General features: G+C 35.7%; 1 protein-coding gene across 1 annotated transcript; it reads left to right on the forward strand.

The window, feature by feature from the left end:
* Positions 1-229: 229 nt before the first annotated feature.
* Positions 230-15,021, forward strand: LOC103038777 (soluble guanylate cyclase 88E). Its single transcript, XM_015605932.3, has 17 exons — positions 230-717; positions 1,186-1,353; positions 1,729-1,861; positions 2,848-3,022; positions 4,183-4,274; positions 4,382-4,639; positions 5,611-5,752; positions 6,034-6,159; positions 6,789-6,909; positions 7,683-7,812; positions 8,807-8,953; positions 9,189-9,335; positions 11,274-11,430; positions 11,697-11,806; positions 11,997-12,086; positions 12,236-12,354; positions 13,955-15,021. Exons 2-17 carry the CDS (start codon positions 1,226-1,228, stop codon positions 14,316-14,318), a joined length of 2,439 nt encoding a protein of 812 aa, XP_015461418.2. The 5' UTR covers positions 230-717; positions 1,186-1,225; the 3' UTR covers positions 14,319-15,021.
* Positions 15,022-19,567: the final 4,546 nt, after the last annotated feature.

Genomic DNA, 19,567 nt, shown 5'->3' on the forward strand with positions numbered 1-19,567 from the left:
ATATTCTAAGTTTTGTGTAGTTACTGAATATTTCACTTTGGGATGTTACGGGTCATCAAATTTAAGGTTTTAAATACCTACTTGATTTTAATGAATGACTGAATACATTCAGATGCGAACATGCAAAACATTAAGCCATGTTCTCTGTATGCTGTTCTCTATTTGCCACCAAAGCCTCTCATTTTAACAAACCTATGAAGGTACCATGTGGAACGTGGCGGTAAGATGTTAACAGCAGATTGTTTTAGGTCTGTTCAAACTGTTCAAACCCCACAGGAAAAAAACATGGTATTATATGTAATGTAACTGACAACAGAAAAAGTACAATCAGGCCCTTCCTTTTTTTTTAGGTAAGGTCTCTTTACAATACACTGACATTTTCGTGACTGAAGAACTGTGTTGAAGGACCTTTCTTGTTAATGATTTGGCTTTTGATAATAAAGGTCAGGATTTCATTAATGAAGTGTGAAATGTAGTTATCTAGCCATATCTGTTGATGGAGTCAGGTGGTTTAATGCTTTTCTGTACCTGCCACAAACACACCCCGGCTCTATTGTGTGGGCCTGTTTTAGCTGGTCATGGATATTGTCCTGACAGAGAAGTGGGTGAAGTACTTCAAGTGCCAGTAACATGTGTTGAGGAGAGAGAGAGGCAGGCCAGTGTGTCTTAGCCTGGACCAGTGTGAACAACACAGTATTCTGGACTAAGGAACAGCAGGTAAGCAACATCTATACACTTAATTGCATATCAGGTCTTTATGTTACTTATTACATGAGTAGGTCAAGCATGCATTACCATACTGTGGTCTCTCTAAAATTGTAACTTTATAGCAAATAGCAAAAACCTACTTAACATCTAAATCTGTTTGTTTGTATGTTGTGATATCTTATTGTAAGTTATTTTAACAGGTTTTATGACTTCATTTAATATAGAATGTTCACACAACAAACTGAGCATTGCAGTTCGTTTTTATACATTTTATTTTGTCAGTAGGGCGATTTACTATCATTTAAAAGATCTAGAACAGCCTTGACTTTACTTTTTTTTATAAATGTGATACAAGGTAGAACATTTAAATAGAATGATTAAATCAGGAATACTGTGTTTCTCTTGTCAAAAATGTTACTTGTTCTCTATTTATTATTAAATCACATATCGTTGTTGGATACTGTTGGCTGTATACAGTTAGTGGAGGTGGATTCTGGAGGTTCCAAACCCCCTGAAGATGTATGGGTTGTATCTGGAAGCGGTGAATGACTACATTAATGAGTCCTATGGGGAGGACGTTTGGAGGCTGATCGAAGCCCGGGCAGAGATCCCTCACCTCAAGTTTGTACGCCACCAGATGTACAAGTAAGACTTCTCTTTATGAGTCAGCTTCACAGAATGAGCTATTGTGCACAAAAATGAACTTGGCATGGTGAACGACAACTGTAACTTTCCAGAAGCTTTCTGCAATTCAGGAGAATCCAGGAAACTGTCTGTCTGAGCTTTTCTTGAAAGATGATATGCCTATAATAGCTACAGTAAGCATAATTCTAAATAAGCAACCTATTAATCTAATTAGTTGTAGCTCTGTAGAACGTACCTAATTGCATGTATGTCACAAAAGTAACAACAGATTGTTGTTATTTAAATGTTGTTTGTTACCTGCGCAATTAAGCTCACTGAATAAACTTGCTGTATCTACTGTTTCTAGAAGTGAAATATTTGAATTTCCTGTTCTAGCGACAATCTGATCCTTCGTCTGGCTAAAGCAGCTGGAGAGGTTCTGGGAAAGACTCATGATGAGCTGATGTACGCCTTTGGAGTCTATATGGTCAAGCGAATAGGAAACTATGGCTATGAGCGCATCCTCAAGGTGGTTATGAAACATATTATCCAAGAGTTTAAACTAGAATATAAACTTACAAACTCTAGTGTTCAGTTTCCTGTACAGGGATTAAGCCTATCGTAAATTTTTCCCCTAAATGAAAGAGTGTAATCCAAGTCTAGGTTTAACCCCAGTCCACAAATTTCACCCTTTATGTTTATTATTACATTTAAATCATAAAGATGCCAAAAGGGTTTTTGTGTAATGCCACAAAAGAAGACATGGTTGTTACAAAAGAGAAAATAATTGTTCTTCTTTGCTCAAAGAAACATTTGTGGCACATTTTTTGAAGAATGTAATGTTTTTTCATTAATAAAATTGGTTATTTAAGATTTGCTTAGAATTTTTTTTGAAGCTTTGGTTCTCTATAAAACCAACACAATTCAAAGAACCATTTGGTTGCTTAAAACAGCCCTATGTAGCAATTTACCTTTAAATAAAAGCTTCAAAATCATTGTAATGCTCCACAGAGTCAAACTGTGCTGCTATACCATTGCTACTTCAGACTCAGCATGCCAGAAACTGCACTTAGATAAAGTGGGCTGCATAAGGTTAGGAAGAACTGCGTAATTCTCTGTAACATGAGTCATATTTCTGGAAGAAAATCCTATAGTATTATACTATCAGTCCATTTAATTATATTATTTTCAGTGATTTTCAGCATTGCATAGCTTGTCCAGAAACGCACATATAAAACTTGTCCTTTAGTGGTGTCTCAAATAGCAAATTACACCCATGTGCCAGTTCTCGTTTTTGTTCGGAATAAATTATATGGTTTTACACTGATAAAACTTTGTAAAAACTTTTCACAAACTATGACTTAAGTATACAATATGAGAATAAGTCTAGATGCTCTGGCAGAATGTTAGAGAGTGATGCATTAACATGTAAACACTAACCCTTTTTTATCATAATTATAGTGTTTACTCTGACCAATAAACCGCTCTCACACTTATTTTTCCTATGCATCTCAGGTGTTGGGTCGAAACGTGCGAGACTTCATCAATGAGCTGGATAACCTGCACGAGTATTTCCGCTTCTCCTTCCCCAAAGTGCAGCCGCCCAGCTTCTGTGTGGAGGAGGAGTGTGAGACGAGCCTGACACTGCACTACCGCTCCACCAGGAAAGGCTTCACTCAGTTTGTCAAAGGTAACCCCCCACACACAGACAGGCTCTGGCTGAACATGGACATGAATTTTAATGTCTACTATAGTGGTTCCCAGTCCCAGTCCAGGGTTCTCATTCTATGCATATTTTGGGCTTACACTTGAAGCACATCTAATTCAGCTCAAGGGATGAGTCAGGTATTGTCTTAAAATAGAAAGGTATGTGAAATAAATGGCAAAAATGCAAAAAAAAAAACAACAAAATCTCATCCTCTTTAATCTAAAACCATATTTTTTTTGTTAAGAACTATGTTGTCAAAATCAGCCTTAAACAATCCTTTTTGCAAAGTGTAAACTTCACTGTTATGTCTCATAGACTTCTATTAATTAAGTTTGAGTAATAGTATGAGTGATACCACTGAAGAATTGAAGAATATATGTATGTATATGATATATATAAAACAAAAGATATAAATCAAGTCAAGAACCTTCACAATTGGTGCAGATCCTGTACATCCACATTCACAGCAATGAAAAGCAATGGATTTTAACATTTTAAAGACCCCAATTTTTTTAATTATGCACCTTTAACAGAGATTACACTTTGTTGTAATCTAGAATCTGAACACAAAGCACACATACAAAAAATATAATAATAATAATAATAATAATAATAATAATAATAATAATAAACTACATTAATAAATAACGGATCATAATTACATTAATCAAACCTCTGAAATTATCATATAATGAAAATAATAAATTTAGATTTAAAACCTGAATGATTACTGATGACAACAAAAAAGGCATACTACTGAAAGACACAGCGACCACCAGTGGATTTTTTTTTAATCTAAAGTACCTCTGCTGGTTGATAGAGATGGAACAATCAGATTTAAATTAAGAATAATAAAGAATTAAATTCAACTCCTTCTTTATTAATATATAGTAACTTAAACCAAAATGGTGCCGTACCAACAAGATGAGCAGAAGAAATTGTTCACTATGGAAGCAAAAATGTTTTTTCTATGGTATCACTCAAAGAAGACTTTGTAGCGCCCTCATTTTCAAAATAATATATTAAAGATAATTGTATTAAAGTGGATTCCTGCTTTAAATATTGTGACCCAGCAACATTAAAGTGTTTCTGGTTCATTCTTGGTGATATTACACTGAATCTCTGTAGTGACTGCTCTGCAGGGCAACTCTCTCAAGTGGGCCGGCAATTTTACAACACAGACATTGAAGTGGAAATTCTGTCTAAAGAGGAGACAGAGAAAATGACGTATGTGGTAAGTGTGAAATCTCAAGAACCCTGACAATAGAGAATGTGCAGTAGACACAGAGAATATTCGAATTAATGTATAATTTTTTTGGTATATTTCCCACATCCCTGTAGGTATATAAGATGAACTTTGACAACGCTGCATTTAAGCACCGGATGCCCCAGCAGAAGACAGCTCCAGGGTACGAGAAGCTCCCTATGAAGAGGGGCATCTTCTTTGATATGTTCCCTTTTAGTGTGATCTTCCGCAGAGACATGACCATGTACCGCATCGGGGACGGCCTAAAGGAGGTGTTTTCTGATCTGCAAGGCAAAAAGGTCAACGAGGAGTTCACTCTGGTGCGGCCCATGCTGGAGTTTAGCTGGGATAACGTAAGTGTTGAAGTGCATACTCTTTTCTCATAAAACAGGCTCGACTGAAGAAGAATTTATACATTCACAACTTAAAGACTACTTCAGGATTCTTACAATGTACAACGTGAATTTCTGGTGCAGCCCAAATAACATTTAGCCTAAACTTAACTACACCTACACCTTAAGTTAACCTACTACACCTCAATCTAAACCTAATTTTAACCTTAACATAACCTAAACTTAACCTAATCCTCACAATATACATTTTTAGAAGTTCCATAATAGAGAAATGCTGTATAGACGTGGATGTAACAATACCATTTTCTTAAATTTACTTTATGTGTATGGCACACAAGTTGTGTGTATTTGGCAAAACAGTGCCACCGGTGAATAGGAGCTGTAGTGTGAACTGTAAATTGTACTAATTCCTTATGGTACAATTTTTATATGATTGCATTGCTTTAAAAGGGGGTTCACCAAAAGATCTATTGCATATAGATCTTCGAGCAATCTTTTTGTAAATGGTTATATTATAGCACCAAAAAGGGGATTTTTTGTTACATCCTTCTGACTAAAAATGTAAAAATCCTGGTATTCACATATACACTATATACAGACTCAGAAAGCTCAACACTCACGGAGTGATTTTAGTCCATTTTGAACAGAAACAGTTCAACTGTCAGTAGATAATGTTATACAAAAGTGAAACGAACTTCTACTACTTTTATACTGCATCAGAGAGGCTCCATAGCTTACGAAATCTGATTCCCTGATGTTAAATCCCTCATGTTAAATTATTACTAATATTCAAATTGATTAGGACCGAAATGGATAGTACATTTTATGCCTAAGAATTCAAAGCATATATCTTCTCCCCTTTACCCAAAATTGTACATCTACTGCAGAGGCTATTTATCAGAATGTAGCACAGTATCTGTATCTATCTGTACGCAACAGCAAAACATTTGATGCCGTGTGCTTCCCCTCAGATCTACACTCACCTCAACAATGTGTTTGAGTTGCTGTCAAAAGCCGTGGTAGAGAGCAAGCAGAAGGTCAACATCCCCAAACTCAGCAAAGAAGAGCCGGAGGAGAAAGAGGAGAGCGAGAAGCCAAAGAAAGAAGAAAGAGGTAAAAGCACTGCACTCACTTTGAAGTGCGTTGGCAGTGAAGCATGGTGAATATTTCAGCAAGTACAAGTACGTTTTTAGAGCACATTTCTGGACACGGTGCCTGAGAATGCTACGTCTGTAATATATGATATGATATTGCTAAACATTCACATGCCTGGGGGGTGATGCTTTCAGAATGAGCCAAACAGAACTCCTACAGGTACAACAGTACCTTTTTGTTTACAGAAGTATGACTGGTTATGCAATCACCTGTTGTTTTTCTTTCTTATTTTTTTTTAGACATAAAGGCAATGGAGGAGATGAAAGGAGCAGACCAGGAGTACAGCAGTACGTTAACACAGTACAACAGCTCTGCGAACTCTGGAGGAGAGGACATCGAACTGCTCGCCTTCCAGACAGTCACTGGTTAGATATCCAATTATTCTATATACTAATACACTGACACAGCAACAGTAAAGAGATAGCAGTGTGTAAATTGATTGTGAAAAGTTACCTCAGGGGATGGCTTGGGAATGCCCACACCTGTGTAAATTGTGAGGTGTTATCTTAAGTAAGTAAGTAAGTAAAGTAAGTAAAGTAAAGATGCCAGATGGATGAGACATTCCAGTTCTAGTTCTGAATGCATTTAACATTCCTTGATCCACAGATTTATGTGTACCAGGAATACATCCTAGAAGAGATTAACACCCAGAGAGTGGACAGCACAGTGGGTTGTAATGATTGTGATAAACAAATGACTCCACAGGTCTCTGTAACACTCTTTAGCATCCATGGAACATGGCAAAAGCCATGGTGCATGATACAGTTCCTGTCCCATAACTTTTGGCATGCCAGTATAACTAGCAGTCTTGATGTCTTTTAATTTTTTTTTATTTTAAGCTTAATAACTACCTACAAATTCAACAAGATTACATTTTGTTATATATGGAATTATGTTTCGTTGTAGATCTTTGTGTAAAAGGGTAAAAATCTTATAAAAAAGCTTAAACTGTTTAGAAGTTCTAATAAATGGCTCTCTTTTTCATCATGTTTAGGTAAATGTAGTGAAACCATATTTGAGGACATGCGGGAGCCGCCCAAGAAGCCTCTCCATCTGAAGGGCCAGATGAAATATGTTCCTCAGTGGGATTCCCTTATCTTCCTTGGCACACCCATGTAAGCTTCTATTGCATTATCCATGCTTTTAGCAGCATGCCATGAATTGTTTTTTTGAATTGTTAATCTATATGCAATCAGACAGATATTTTTTGGCTAAAACATGCCAAATTCCATATAGATCAACAATTGCATATAGATTAACTACACTTTATAAATAATGGTACTCTAAATGGTTAGAGAACCATGTTATTAATACTGGTGTGAGAGTGAAAAGAACTTTCAGAGAACCTCCCCTTATATAAAAGGTTCTTAACAAAAGGTTTTTCATCTTCATTATAAACATGAGATTTGTGGTGTGGTGAAACAGTTAGAAAAGCAGACCTGAAAGCAGTTGGATGTTAGGGTGGAGGATAAAGAAACAACATGTTCTCCTTCCTCAACATTCAGGACTGAGGTGCTTTTAAAAACATAGCTAACACCAAAAGAAATGCTCTCTGGCTGCCCACCACTATGGGTGTGTGTTCTCACTGCCACTAATCACTAGTTGTATGTGTGTTCACTGCCACAGACGGATTAAACACTGAATTCTGTTGGATTGCTGTGCAATTGCTATAAAGTGTGATCTTAATCCTAATATTTCCAAACCTGATTCTTTCTTTGCAGAACCAAAAGTAGTTCTATAAAACTGCTCAAATAAACTACATTAGATATCCTGCAGTCTGAATTTAAATCTGTAACTGTAAAGCTAAAGCTAAACAAAAGCTCTTCTAGACACAAACAATGCTACAGACTTCTTCCTCTGAATATAACCTTGTTCAATTCTCTTTCAGTATTGAGACAGTGGAGGACATGATTAAAATGGGTGTTTACGTAAATGACCTTAACCTGCACGACTCCAGCAGAGAGCTCATTTTGGCAGGAACTCAGCAATCAGCCGAGCTGCAGCTGGCTCTGGACCAGGTACCAACACTTTGTTCTCGAAACCATGGGGCAGCACTTAAGATCAAGCCTCAAATTACTGTAGTTGTTCACAATATGTGACTAGCATGACTATACATAAACAGTAATATAAAGTACTAAAGTGCAAGATGAGTGTTCATTACTGTTTACAATCACTTGGTAAATGAATAATGCTCATTACCTATGTGCAGAAATACTATACAATGTAGATTTAATATCTTTAAACAGGTATTTTTAGATGTTGTGTTTAACCTTTAAGTATTTTGGAAATAAACAGGACTGATAATTGTTGAATGATAAATAATATACACAACATTTCTGTTTATCATAATGTTATGTTTCAAGCACTTTTGAAACATTCTATTTATTTAAATCATTCACTTTTTTCTTAGTGTTATACATAGCAAGTTACTGTGTATTAATTTATATAAAGTTGTACTATATGGGTTATAGAAGTCATTATTTATTGTAAATAAATTGCAATAGCATACAGTATATCAAGACCATGAGAACATTAACATACAGTATATGAAGAATGGGGGGGCAGTAATATGGGGGCAGTATAAAAAAAGGGGAAAATAACATACAGTATATTAAGAATTTGGGAGGCAGTAATGTAAAATATATAAAGAATTAGGGAACAGTAATAAACTGTATGTTAAAATGGGGGAACACTAAAACAGTGTATAAAGAACGAGAGAAGTGAAACGTACAGTATATAAAGTATAAAGTACACTAAAGTACTGAAAATGGGGGAACTTAAAATAAAAATAAGTCACACTAATATACAGTATATTAATAATAGGGAAACAGTATTTACATTATACCAAAAAAAACACTACATTTTAAGCTCTTACAGTATCAGAAGCAAAACGATATAACACAGACATAGAGATAAAAGCTATTAAGTGATGAACTATGGTTAGACATGTACTGTTGAAACACACTGTAAAAGTGTGTGTGTGTGTGTGTGTGTGTGTTTGTGTGTGTATAGGAGCAGCAGAAATATGCCCAACTACAAGAGATCATTAAAAAGTTGGATGAGGAGAAGAAGAGAGGCGACTCGCTGCTATATGCCATGATACCCAAAGCTGTAGCTGACCGACTGCGCAAAGGCATCACGGCCCTAGAGACCTGTCAGGTAAACAGACACACACACACTCACGCTTCAAACACAAAAACACAGACACATGCAGTACTGCCTCAGCACAATTAGCTGGCTCGCTTTTATATGATTTACATAATAAGCTATTGGCTCTTTCCAGGCCATTGTTTCAGAAATTTCTCATTAGCTAGCTTGGTTAAATCCTATCCAAAACAAGAAATATAATTACGCTGTCTTTGTGTGAATCTAACCCTGTTGGTCTATTATGCAGGTGTTCCCGGACGTGACCATCCTGTTCAGTGATGTAGTGAAGTTTAATGAGATCTGCATCCACATCACACCTATGCAGGTGGTGGACATGCTCAATGAGATCTACATCGTTTTCGATACCCTCAGCGAGAAACACAATGTTTACAAGGTAACATTAGCTCCAAAAAACAGTGACCAGATGCCACGGCACATAGATTCCTAATGCTCTTGTTGTTGGTGCCTAATTAAGGGCTTCCGTTAGGCTTCAGAGAGAAAAAGCCACCCACCAGAGCATGGCCTAATATCCTTAACTGTGTACTAGAATCGGGGCAGATGATGGTATTAGCAGCGCATATTTAAAAACATAAAAAAATGTTCATAAAAGATCTAATCTTGTCTTACCAAACATCAGTAACAATTATGTAACCTTTATGTAACTAATTATGTTCAATAGATCTTTACAGAAATAAATTTGTTAATGGAACAATCCGGAAAAATAAAACAGAAAATAAAATAAACCAGAACAAAATTCATAATAAAATGTGAACAAACATCTTACTAAATTTTATTAAAAGGTCTTAATTGCTTTATGGCTTTGATGGAGTTGTCCCTTCAAGTACTGATAGATTCAATTTACATTTTTGGAAGTCCTCTTTAGGACCACCTATGACTGCTGTGAAGTGAAAGCTCTCTAATGGATTGTAAAATTGCTGTAAAGATTATACTGCATTTAACAAGAGCACATTTAATAAGAAGATTAGTTAGATGATCACTATCCGCCTTGTCCCCAACTCACAAATTCATCCAAAATGCACTGAACAGCACACCTCATTCTAGAGGACACAGTTCCACTGCTCTGCAGCTCAATGCTGGGGGGCTTTATTCCCTTTTATACCCTCCTTGCCAGTAAGTTCATGTTTTTCTGTTCTATAGAGTACTATTCTATTGACTCTATTTGTGCATCTACACATATGCGTCAGCAATAGGTCCGACCCAAAGTAGCTGAATGCATTAATAATTAGATAAAGTGTCAAACATTTAGTAACATAGTGTTTGCTGTATTATTTTGCTGAAACTCATATCCATACAACACCAAATCTCTGTCAGACAGATTCTCTAACTACACTCTTACACTGGCCAACTCACTTCTGCCAAGATGAGTCCATTCAAAACAACCAATCTGATCAAACATACCCATCCCATAATGACACAGAGCCTTGAACAGTACAAACAGTACAGTACACACAGCTGCAAATCGAGAGTTCTCTATAAACATGCATATTAAATCCACTAAATCATATAGAGAAAGGCAGAATACTGCTCCTGTAAACTGCAGTGGACACACACACCCACCGGCCTATGTGCCGGCAGCACAAGTGATTGGCCGTTTATGCAGTGGACAGTCACTGCAGTCCTTGAAACAATAACAAAGGTGTTAGAAGACATCACAGAATAATGCCAAACTAGAGGACTGAACATGTCAGTATAAGGATGTGTGAGAAATATGAACTGGCCATGTAGTCCAAGAAGAAGGATCTGGCACACAAACTGGACAACATGCAACAACTGACGTATTCCAGTAGTCTGGAAAACAATAACAGATTATTTTACCAGTAATGGCTTTATAGCACTTATAGCACAAATCTTGAGTGTATGATTGCAATTCTAACGCAATTCTAACAGATGTTTGTTTAATAAAATTAAAACCGCATCACCAGACAAAACATTAAATAAACAGTTCATAATTTCCCAAACATCAAAGTTACAAGCAGTGGCCATAATATAAATAATGTGCACGTCTGTCTCTTGCTTGTTTTGTCCATACTTGTAGACCGCAACTGATGAAATCTGATTGGTGGTGTAAGTTTGGGACTGTTTGGTTCACTTGGGTGGTAAAAAGAGTTATTGTACCATGTTTTTCAATGTATTCTACTGTTATCCAGTGGAGTTTGTGTTTTTGTGTGAGATCTATGTTAAATACTTTGAAAGCAATGTTAAAATTGTAACACCATTTGTAATATCATTTACAGTGAAGATTATAATGTGTTTTTGCAATTAAGAAAAATAGTAATAATAACTGGTTAAATGTGACATACACTATTCTCAGGTGGAGACCATCAGAGATGCCTACATGGTGGTGGCTGGAGTTCCCAATAAAACCACGTTTCATGCCCACCACATCTGTGACATGGCTCTAGACATGCTGAGCTCCATTGACCACCTCAAGGACCCCTCGACTGGGGACAATATTCAGATCCGTGTCGGTAGGTGACTGGTGGGCTCTGGATTTCAGAAAATTACTCAGTATACCAGCTAATCTGCCCTAAAAACTATATTTATTAGATCCTTTACTCTGCTGCCAGACATCTAGCACAGCCACATTGATTCCACAGTAATTTAATTGGCCTTTTTCAGCAAGTTCAGATTGAAAATATTTGTGTGCCGTGACATTTTAGAAACAGCAATTTCTGAGGGAAAGTGATTGTGTACAGTGAAAGGGTGATAAATGCATTTGTGGCACAATTCCCAGGAATCCATTCTGGCATGGTGGTGGCAGGGGTGGTGGGTCTGAAGATGCCACGCTACTGTCTTTTTGGAGATACAGTGAACACTGCTTCTCGGATGGAGTCAAATGGAGTGGTAAGGGATAATCTGCGCCGTGCCGTCTGTGCAATAACCATTTCCTCATTTATAAATAACGAGGCAACCCGGAAGGAGGCAATGGGACTGTTCCCAAGACAAGAAGAGGATTAAGAATGTTAATCACGTTAATTTGAATTGGAAGTTAATTATGGGTGTCCTGTTCATCAGTGTCTTTCTGTGTGTTTAGGGCATGCAAATCCACATTAGCCAGACCACCAAGGACCACTTGGAGCATGAGCCATATATCATTGAGGAAAGGGGCAAGATTTTTGTAAAGGTACATATTACTCTGCGCTGACATCACCCAGTCTGCCGAGCATTCAGGGGCAGCATAATGTGCATCTGTGGCCGGCAGAGAGGCTCTTTGACAAATGAAGAAATTACTGTTCTAATAATCTTTTCTTTATATATGTTTTTTTGTTTAAGGGGAAAGGCTACATGAAGACCTACTGGTTGAAAGGAAAGAAAGATTTGTCTTTTAAAACTCCAGCTGAGCTCCGATACAGCAATGAACAGAAGGACTCAGATGACAGAAGCTCTAATAGGTAAGAAGAAGAATGAAGAAGAGGACAACAGTATAGACCAGAATAGACAAGACTAGACTATGCAATAATAGACAAGAGCAAATCAAATCCAATTTATTCATAGTTTTTACAGCTGATGTTGTCACAAAGCAGCTTTACAGAACAAAGAATCAGACAAAACACTGAACATATAATACAGAACCCCCAGTGAGCACGCAGGCAAGGAAAAACTCCCTCAGAGCTGGAGGAGGAAGAAACTTGGAAGGACGAAGACTTATATATAAGGAGGGACCATCCTACCACTGGTCAAACAGCTTTTAAATAAATATTTAGTCATTACGCATTCACACAGGTCTAATATATCCAGGAGTATAGCAACACAAGTAATGAAAGCAGTTAGAGTTCATGTAAATTTGGATGTAATTGGTGGTGGAGACTGAACAACTAGTCCGAGGACAGACGAGAGTAGAACACCAAAGAGTTGTTGCTAATAAATTAATAAACATTTCTAGAATTTAATTACCTGAACAGCTAGAATAACAAAATAATACAGGAAAATGATATTCACGTAATGTAGACATGTCAGGTGCGGGTGCAGGGAGGACGCGGAGGCGGACACAAATGCAAACAAAAAAGGATTTATTAAAGAAAACAAATACAAAATACACATGGAATAAACTGAAAACAGGACTGAGGAAACTGGGGAACACATAGAGCACTGACAGACGATAAACTTACAAGGATCGACACGAATACAGCATCTAGTTATTTCATGAACTTCCGCATATTTGTTTGATTAACCAAAATGTAGTGTGCTACTGCTGGTAAAAGATGATGGCTTGGGACATCAAGTCCAGAAAAACATGAACTCACACTCAAAATACTTTAGCTAAATTATTAAGACAAAATAAAAAAGGCTATTTTATATAATATAGATGATTCTATTGTAACAAGAAAAGGTACATGTATCACATATGTAAATGCTTGCAATTACATGGGCATGTCAAATGTCATATAGCAGTTTGTGAATTTTCACCTTTTGGAACACCAACACTTGTACATTCCTCGTACCACAGCATCACATGTACTAGGAATACGTCACAGAAGGTATTAACTTCTGCACCCATTACAGTGGCTGGTAATGATCATGACCAGTGCCATCTGGCTAGAATTGTCCAGACAAGAAACTCACATCAGAAATTACATCCACACTTAATGTAGGTGGCCCTTAATTTTTGCCCAGCAGGTCATAAATCATAGGACATTCTGACGTTTGGCATGTCAGTGTAGTTTACTTAAGTGACTAAGACATTTGCACAGAACTGAATGGCATTCTTTATATTCTATAGTGTATAGGCCCAAATCCAAATAAATAAATGTACAATAAATGTATAGTATTTTCTTTGATCATTTCTATTGGTATATTCATCATTATTCTCACACAGTATAAAGGGCAAAATACATGTTAATTTAAATAGACTTTATAAACTTCTCGTGTTAACCAAATTGCAAAAATAGCACAAGTTCACAAGTTCCCCTTTACCTTCTACATTAAGCTGTTATTAAGTAACTGACAATGATTGTGGCTGTTTCTCTTCTCCTTTCTTTTTATTATTTGTAGTTCAACTTGTACCAACACCAAACGCTCAAGCTCCAACTTAAACATCCCCAATGAGGAGCAGGCAGAAGGAAAGCCCACCCCGGCAGACCTGCCCCCTGACACGCTACCGACACTGGAGGGCTCTACAGATGCAACCACAGCCGCTAATGAGCCCCAGGACAAGGAGAAGGTCAAAAAGACAAAGAACAACAAAGGAGGCAAGGCGGAGAACGCCTCTGCTAATGCACAGGAAAGCTCTCCCCCTGCTGGCAACCAAAAGAAGACAGGCCCAGAGCTTAATAACAAAAAACACAGCTTCAGAAACCAATACGCACGGTTACCAGCCAACCTGCCTATGCGCAGTGCAGCCTGCACTCTGCTCTGAGAAACAAGCAAAGATACATGATGTAGTTCAACACAGAATGAACTCTGAATAACCCGACAGAACAATTCATAAAACAGCACAAAGTCTAGAAATCTTAGACAACCTTTCAGTAAAGAATACACATCTCTGAACAAGAGTGAAATAAGGGTAAAGATATTCCGTACAGCTGTGGATCATACGTTTAATACACTCTTATGAAGATTTGTACTCTATTTAACACCTGTTGAGTGTTTGAGACCTCAATACTGTTACCACAGATGTATGCTCCCCAGATACACGAACCAGAAGCACCTGGCAGTTGAGTAGAGTTGAGTGAGAGAGTTTACTGTTAGTGTGCTAGTTTCCATGATATAATTAGCTCACCAAATAAAGAAGCCTATTCAGTCGTGCATATGAATGTATTTAGTAGCTTTTTCTAGAAAACTTGTCAAAACACTGCACCATTCATATATTAAAACATTCTGCCAGCACCTCCAACATGAAGTATCCCCTTAAAGAAACAGGTTTATCACAGCTAAAGTAAAAACACAGATTATGAACCTGTCATGTGTATGCTGCTGTTATCAGGGGAAAAGATGTGCTAGCTGTTGTTTTCTAGCATTGATTAAAGAGTGATTCTGTACTGACTACATTAGCATATTTGTATGTACAGTTACATGTGTGATGCCTGTTTGAATCAATATACACTATATGTTGAAATGTTTGAGGACACCCCTTCTAATCAATGCTTTACCTACATTAAGCTCACCCCTTGCTGACACAGAGGTGCAAATACACATAAAGCAGCTGGTGCAATCCCTGTAGAGAAATATTGGCAAAAAATATTACTCTATGGAACAGGTAAACATGAACCTCCTGACCTCACTAACGCTTGTCACCAAATGCAATCGAATTCTCACAGCAATGCTTTAAAATCTACTAGAATGTCTTCCCTAGACACTAGGATAAACTATGTTTAATACCCTAAATTTTGAAAGAGTGTAGTGTATAATAATGGCTTGTGGTAAATCTCTATTGAATCTGTGTTTGTCTTCTTTATCATTTTTTGTCAGATGTGTACAAGTATTGTGAGTAAGTAAGTGATTGTTTAACTAAGGCTATTAATGGAACAGTGCTGTGTTGTTTTTGATCAATATAGAAGGGTGTGCAGGAGGAGCCTGTAGTGACTGGTCCCAATTAAAATATTTCAAATTAAAATATATTGAACACCCATGACTCTCAACAATATTCAATTATAATCAGGTAACATCATTCAAATATCTGTCAAATGCAGTAAATGTAAGCTAGATAGCTTCCACCAACACTTTTTTAACATGCAAGATGATAGATTTCTTTTTTATACACAGACAAATTTCCAGTGTCACAGAACGGTTGCCATGTTCCATTAAAGGTAAAGAACACTTAAAAAACTGACTTGTGGAACATGCATGTGGGGCCTCCTGCTATGAATGTGGATGTGATTTCTGTTGCCACCAGTCACAATCATTACTACTAATTGCTCTGTCCACTGTGGGTGGCAGTGCCTTCTGTGATATATTCCTGGTACCCGGATGACACTTTGGAGTGAGGAACCGTAAATGCCCGCACAGCTTTAGAAATGGAATGTCCAAATGTTTCTGGCATACACTATCAGGCCTTAAAAGTCACACTTCTTGCCATGTGTAAACTGTCCAGTGTTCAGCCGCACTCACAAGAGAACACCTTACAACTTACACAAGTTTGGGAATTCCCAATCCATACCCTGAGATAATGCTTTATTAACAGCCTACATTCTGCTATCCCATGACTTTTGGCATATCAGTAAATATAAATATATATGAAACAAGTACTACTATTACAATATAACTAGATAATATTATATAACCTTGTAATACGACTAGCAGAGTATCAGTCAACTAAATATGATTTTAAGAAATCAGAAATCATCAGTTATAATATATATTTTTCTCTTTCTTTTGTATGTTTATTGGACTGAATTAGAACCTATTTGGGTGATTCTCACGAAATCAGACTAATGAGGTGGCATTAAGGAGTGTGATGAACAGGTAAATGCTATCAATTTGGGAAACACTGGTTTATAAACATCTCATCAAAGGCTATATTGGAAGTGATTAAAAGTAGACATTGTGATATTTTAAATTATGTATTTTTTATAATTTAGTGTGAAATTCTCAGTACCGCAACGCGTCCATTGCTGAATCTCGGCTCTTCAATTACACAATTTTAATATTTAAAATAAATAAATAATAAAAAACTTAAATGTATCTCATAAAGTAAATTGTTACAGTCAATAAAAATGTATTACTTGGAATTCATTGGTAAAAGAAAAGAAAATATTTAGAAAAATAACTTTGGTCAGAACCAATGTTCTCAGCCTCCGCAACAATTTTCAAGCACCATTTAAGACCACAAGGAACAGAAAAAAAACAGCCATTTTGAGAGGGGGGACACCTTTTAGTATGACACCCAAGATGGCTACCAGGTAAGCACCTAATTTTATACCTCTCCAGATAAATGTTAAAAACTTGGTTGTCAGCGAGCATACACAACTTTTTGTTTCTCATTACCGAAACAGCTAGTTTTTAATGTTTAAAAAATGAAAATGTTATTGTGTTTTGGGAATTTTTAAGGTTTTTAAAGTCTAAATACAAAAAGCTAGCAAAAGTTTAGCCAGGCATCATGGTGGCCCCACAGAGATCAAAGAAGGTTAAGGTCCCTCATACTCCGCAACAGCCTTCTCATACACCGCAACAATTTAAGGCCTGTTGCGGTAGAGAGATTCACTGTTGCGGTAAAGAGAAATTAATGTTTTAAGTGACATGAACTTATATATATATATATATATATATATATATATTGTTTCATAAAAAAGCCTTTATTTACTTATAATAAACAATATATAAAACAATACATGATGCAATTTCAGATAAAAAACAGATTTATGTAGCAGGGCAGTGGCACCCATATAACTTCCGCATAAGATATAAAAATAATATATAAAAATAATAATAATAATATATATATATATAATTTTCATATATATAATATATACATTTCATGAAACAACTTTTATTGTTATAAACTGTTAATAAAGGTTGTTTCATGAAATTTATTTTTATAAACTTTTATTGTTATAAACTGTTTATATGTATATATATATATATATATATATATATATATATATATATATATATACACATTTTATGAAACAACCTTTATTAACAGTTTATAACAATAAAAGTTGTTTCATGAAATGTATATATTATATATATGAAAATTATATATATACACACATATATACATTTCATTAAACAACTTTCTTTAATTTTATCTTTAATTTTAATTTAGTTGCACATTGATGTTTACATTTTTCATGAGATTAATGCTTAATACAAAGATGTTTAATGAGATGTTGAATTGCTTGTTTCATACTTAAATATTTAATTTCAATTTAGTTGTACATTGATGTTTATATCTGTCATGAAATTAATACTTAATAAAAAAGTTGTTTTATGAGATGTTGAATTACTTATTTTGTATTTAAACATTCCATTTCAATTTAGTTATACAGTGATGTTTAAAGTTTTAAGGAATTTATGTCTAATGAGGTATGTTGAAATTTGTTTTATTAAAATACACAGTTCAAAATAGGATATTTTCACAGCTTGAGTCTTACTGAGAATAATTTTCAACAGCAAATACCACATTTTGTTCAATATTACTACTCCATACAAAACTCAAGAAGTACATCATTAGAATTTGTTATTTATTCACAGCATTCACACTCTGTGTTTGTTGTGTAAAGTGTTATTGTTAATTAAGTAGGAATCCTTGTAATGACTCTCTTTACCGAAACATTGACTCTCTTTACCGAAACACCATTCTCTTTACCGCAACACATATTTATTTACTAATTATTTTACTGTTATAAAACAAATTCTAGTTTATAATGGTATTTGGATAAATTGTATTTCTTCATAGGTCATCTGTACTAAATAAGAAATTATACATGTAATTTTTCAGTTAAATATCCTGAAAAGACAGGACATGAATCATGAAATCTGTTGCGGTAATGAGACAAATCATAAAATAAAAAAAAATGGGAAACTTATAAATATAATATTTTCTGGGTTATATACACATATGAGCACAACTGTTAATAATATCTATTTAAAAAGTAACAAATGTGTAACTTTTAAACCATATCTGTTCTGTGTTATCATGTTGCGGTACTGAGAATGTGTGTGCTCTGACTGACTAAAATGGTGCAAAATATACAGAAAAAAATTATAAAATTAAAAAAAAAAAGTATTTCTAAAAAGTTCAGACCCTAGTCTTGCATAACAAAAAGAAATTTTATATTTAAATGCCTTTTGAAAATTTTCAAGTGTGAACCCTTTTAAATCTGTTTTTCGTGAGAATCACCCATTTGCAAATCTGAACTTATAGTACTTATTATATGGAACTGTCTTACATACAAATATGCATATAAAAGTTTTAGGTCATATGCTACCAGGAAGTGAAAGTAACCCAATAAAATTGTGTTTTTTCTCACATAACTCGGATCACACCTCCACATAAGCAGACAAGCACACACAGATCTTTATCTTTATGCAAAAAATAACAGATCGATCAAAAAAAAAATCCACACCTAAATACAGCATTCATGTACCTCTCACATTTCCACTGCTGACCTATATAATCATTTATAAAAGTTGCTTAGTTTTTTTGTGAAGTTCCCTCATGTGAAGATAAACCAAGATAAACATGCAGAGGTAAGCAAACCTATGGGTCTGATCTAACCGCGCACACATATAGCCACGTCAGATGTCACTCTATGATAAAGAGGAAGCCATCAGGAAACCATGTAAGTGACACTTCCTGTCTGTTGCCATGGAGACAAGCCTAATTCCGCAGTTGCCCTCCCTTTCCCTGCTCTGCTGCTCTCGTTCTGAGCACAGTGTATTCCTTATCTCTGAGCAAAACGCTGATCTGCAATCGTTTTCCTGCCTGTGCAGATCTCAGTAAAGAATATTACTATTGCTGGACAGCTTACAAAAGTTTGTGTTTTATACACATTACATTGGGAAATAAATAAAAAAGAAGGCCTTACTTTGGTATCTTTGCATCCGACTACGAAATATTAAACAAGGGAAATAATCAAAAACGTCTCTTCTAGGCAAACACTGAAAAAAATGGTTTGAGTGGCTGCTGGTTCTACATAAAAAACACGGTGGTGACACAATTAT

Source organism: Astyanax mexicanus, chromosome 6, assembly GCF_023375975.1.
Source record: "Astyanax mexicanus isolate ESR-SI-001 chromosome 6, AstMex3_surface, whole genome shotgun sequence".
NCBI lineage: Eukaryota > Metazoa > Chordata > Actinopteri > Characiformes > Acestrorhamphidae > Astyanax > Astyanax mexicanus.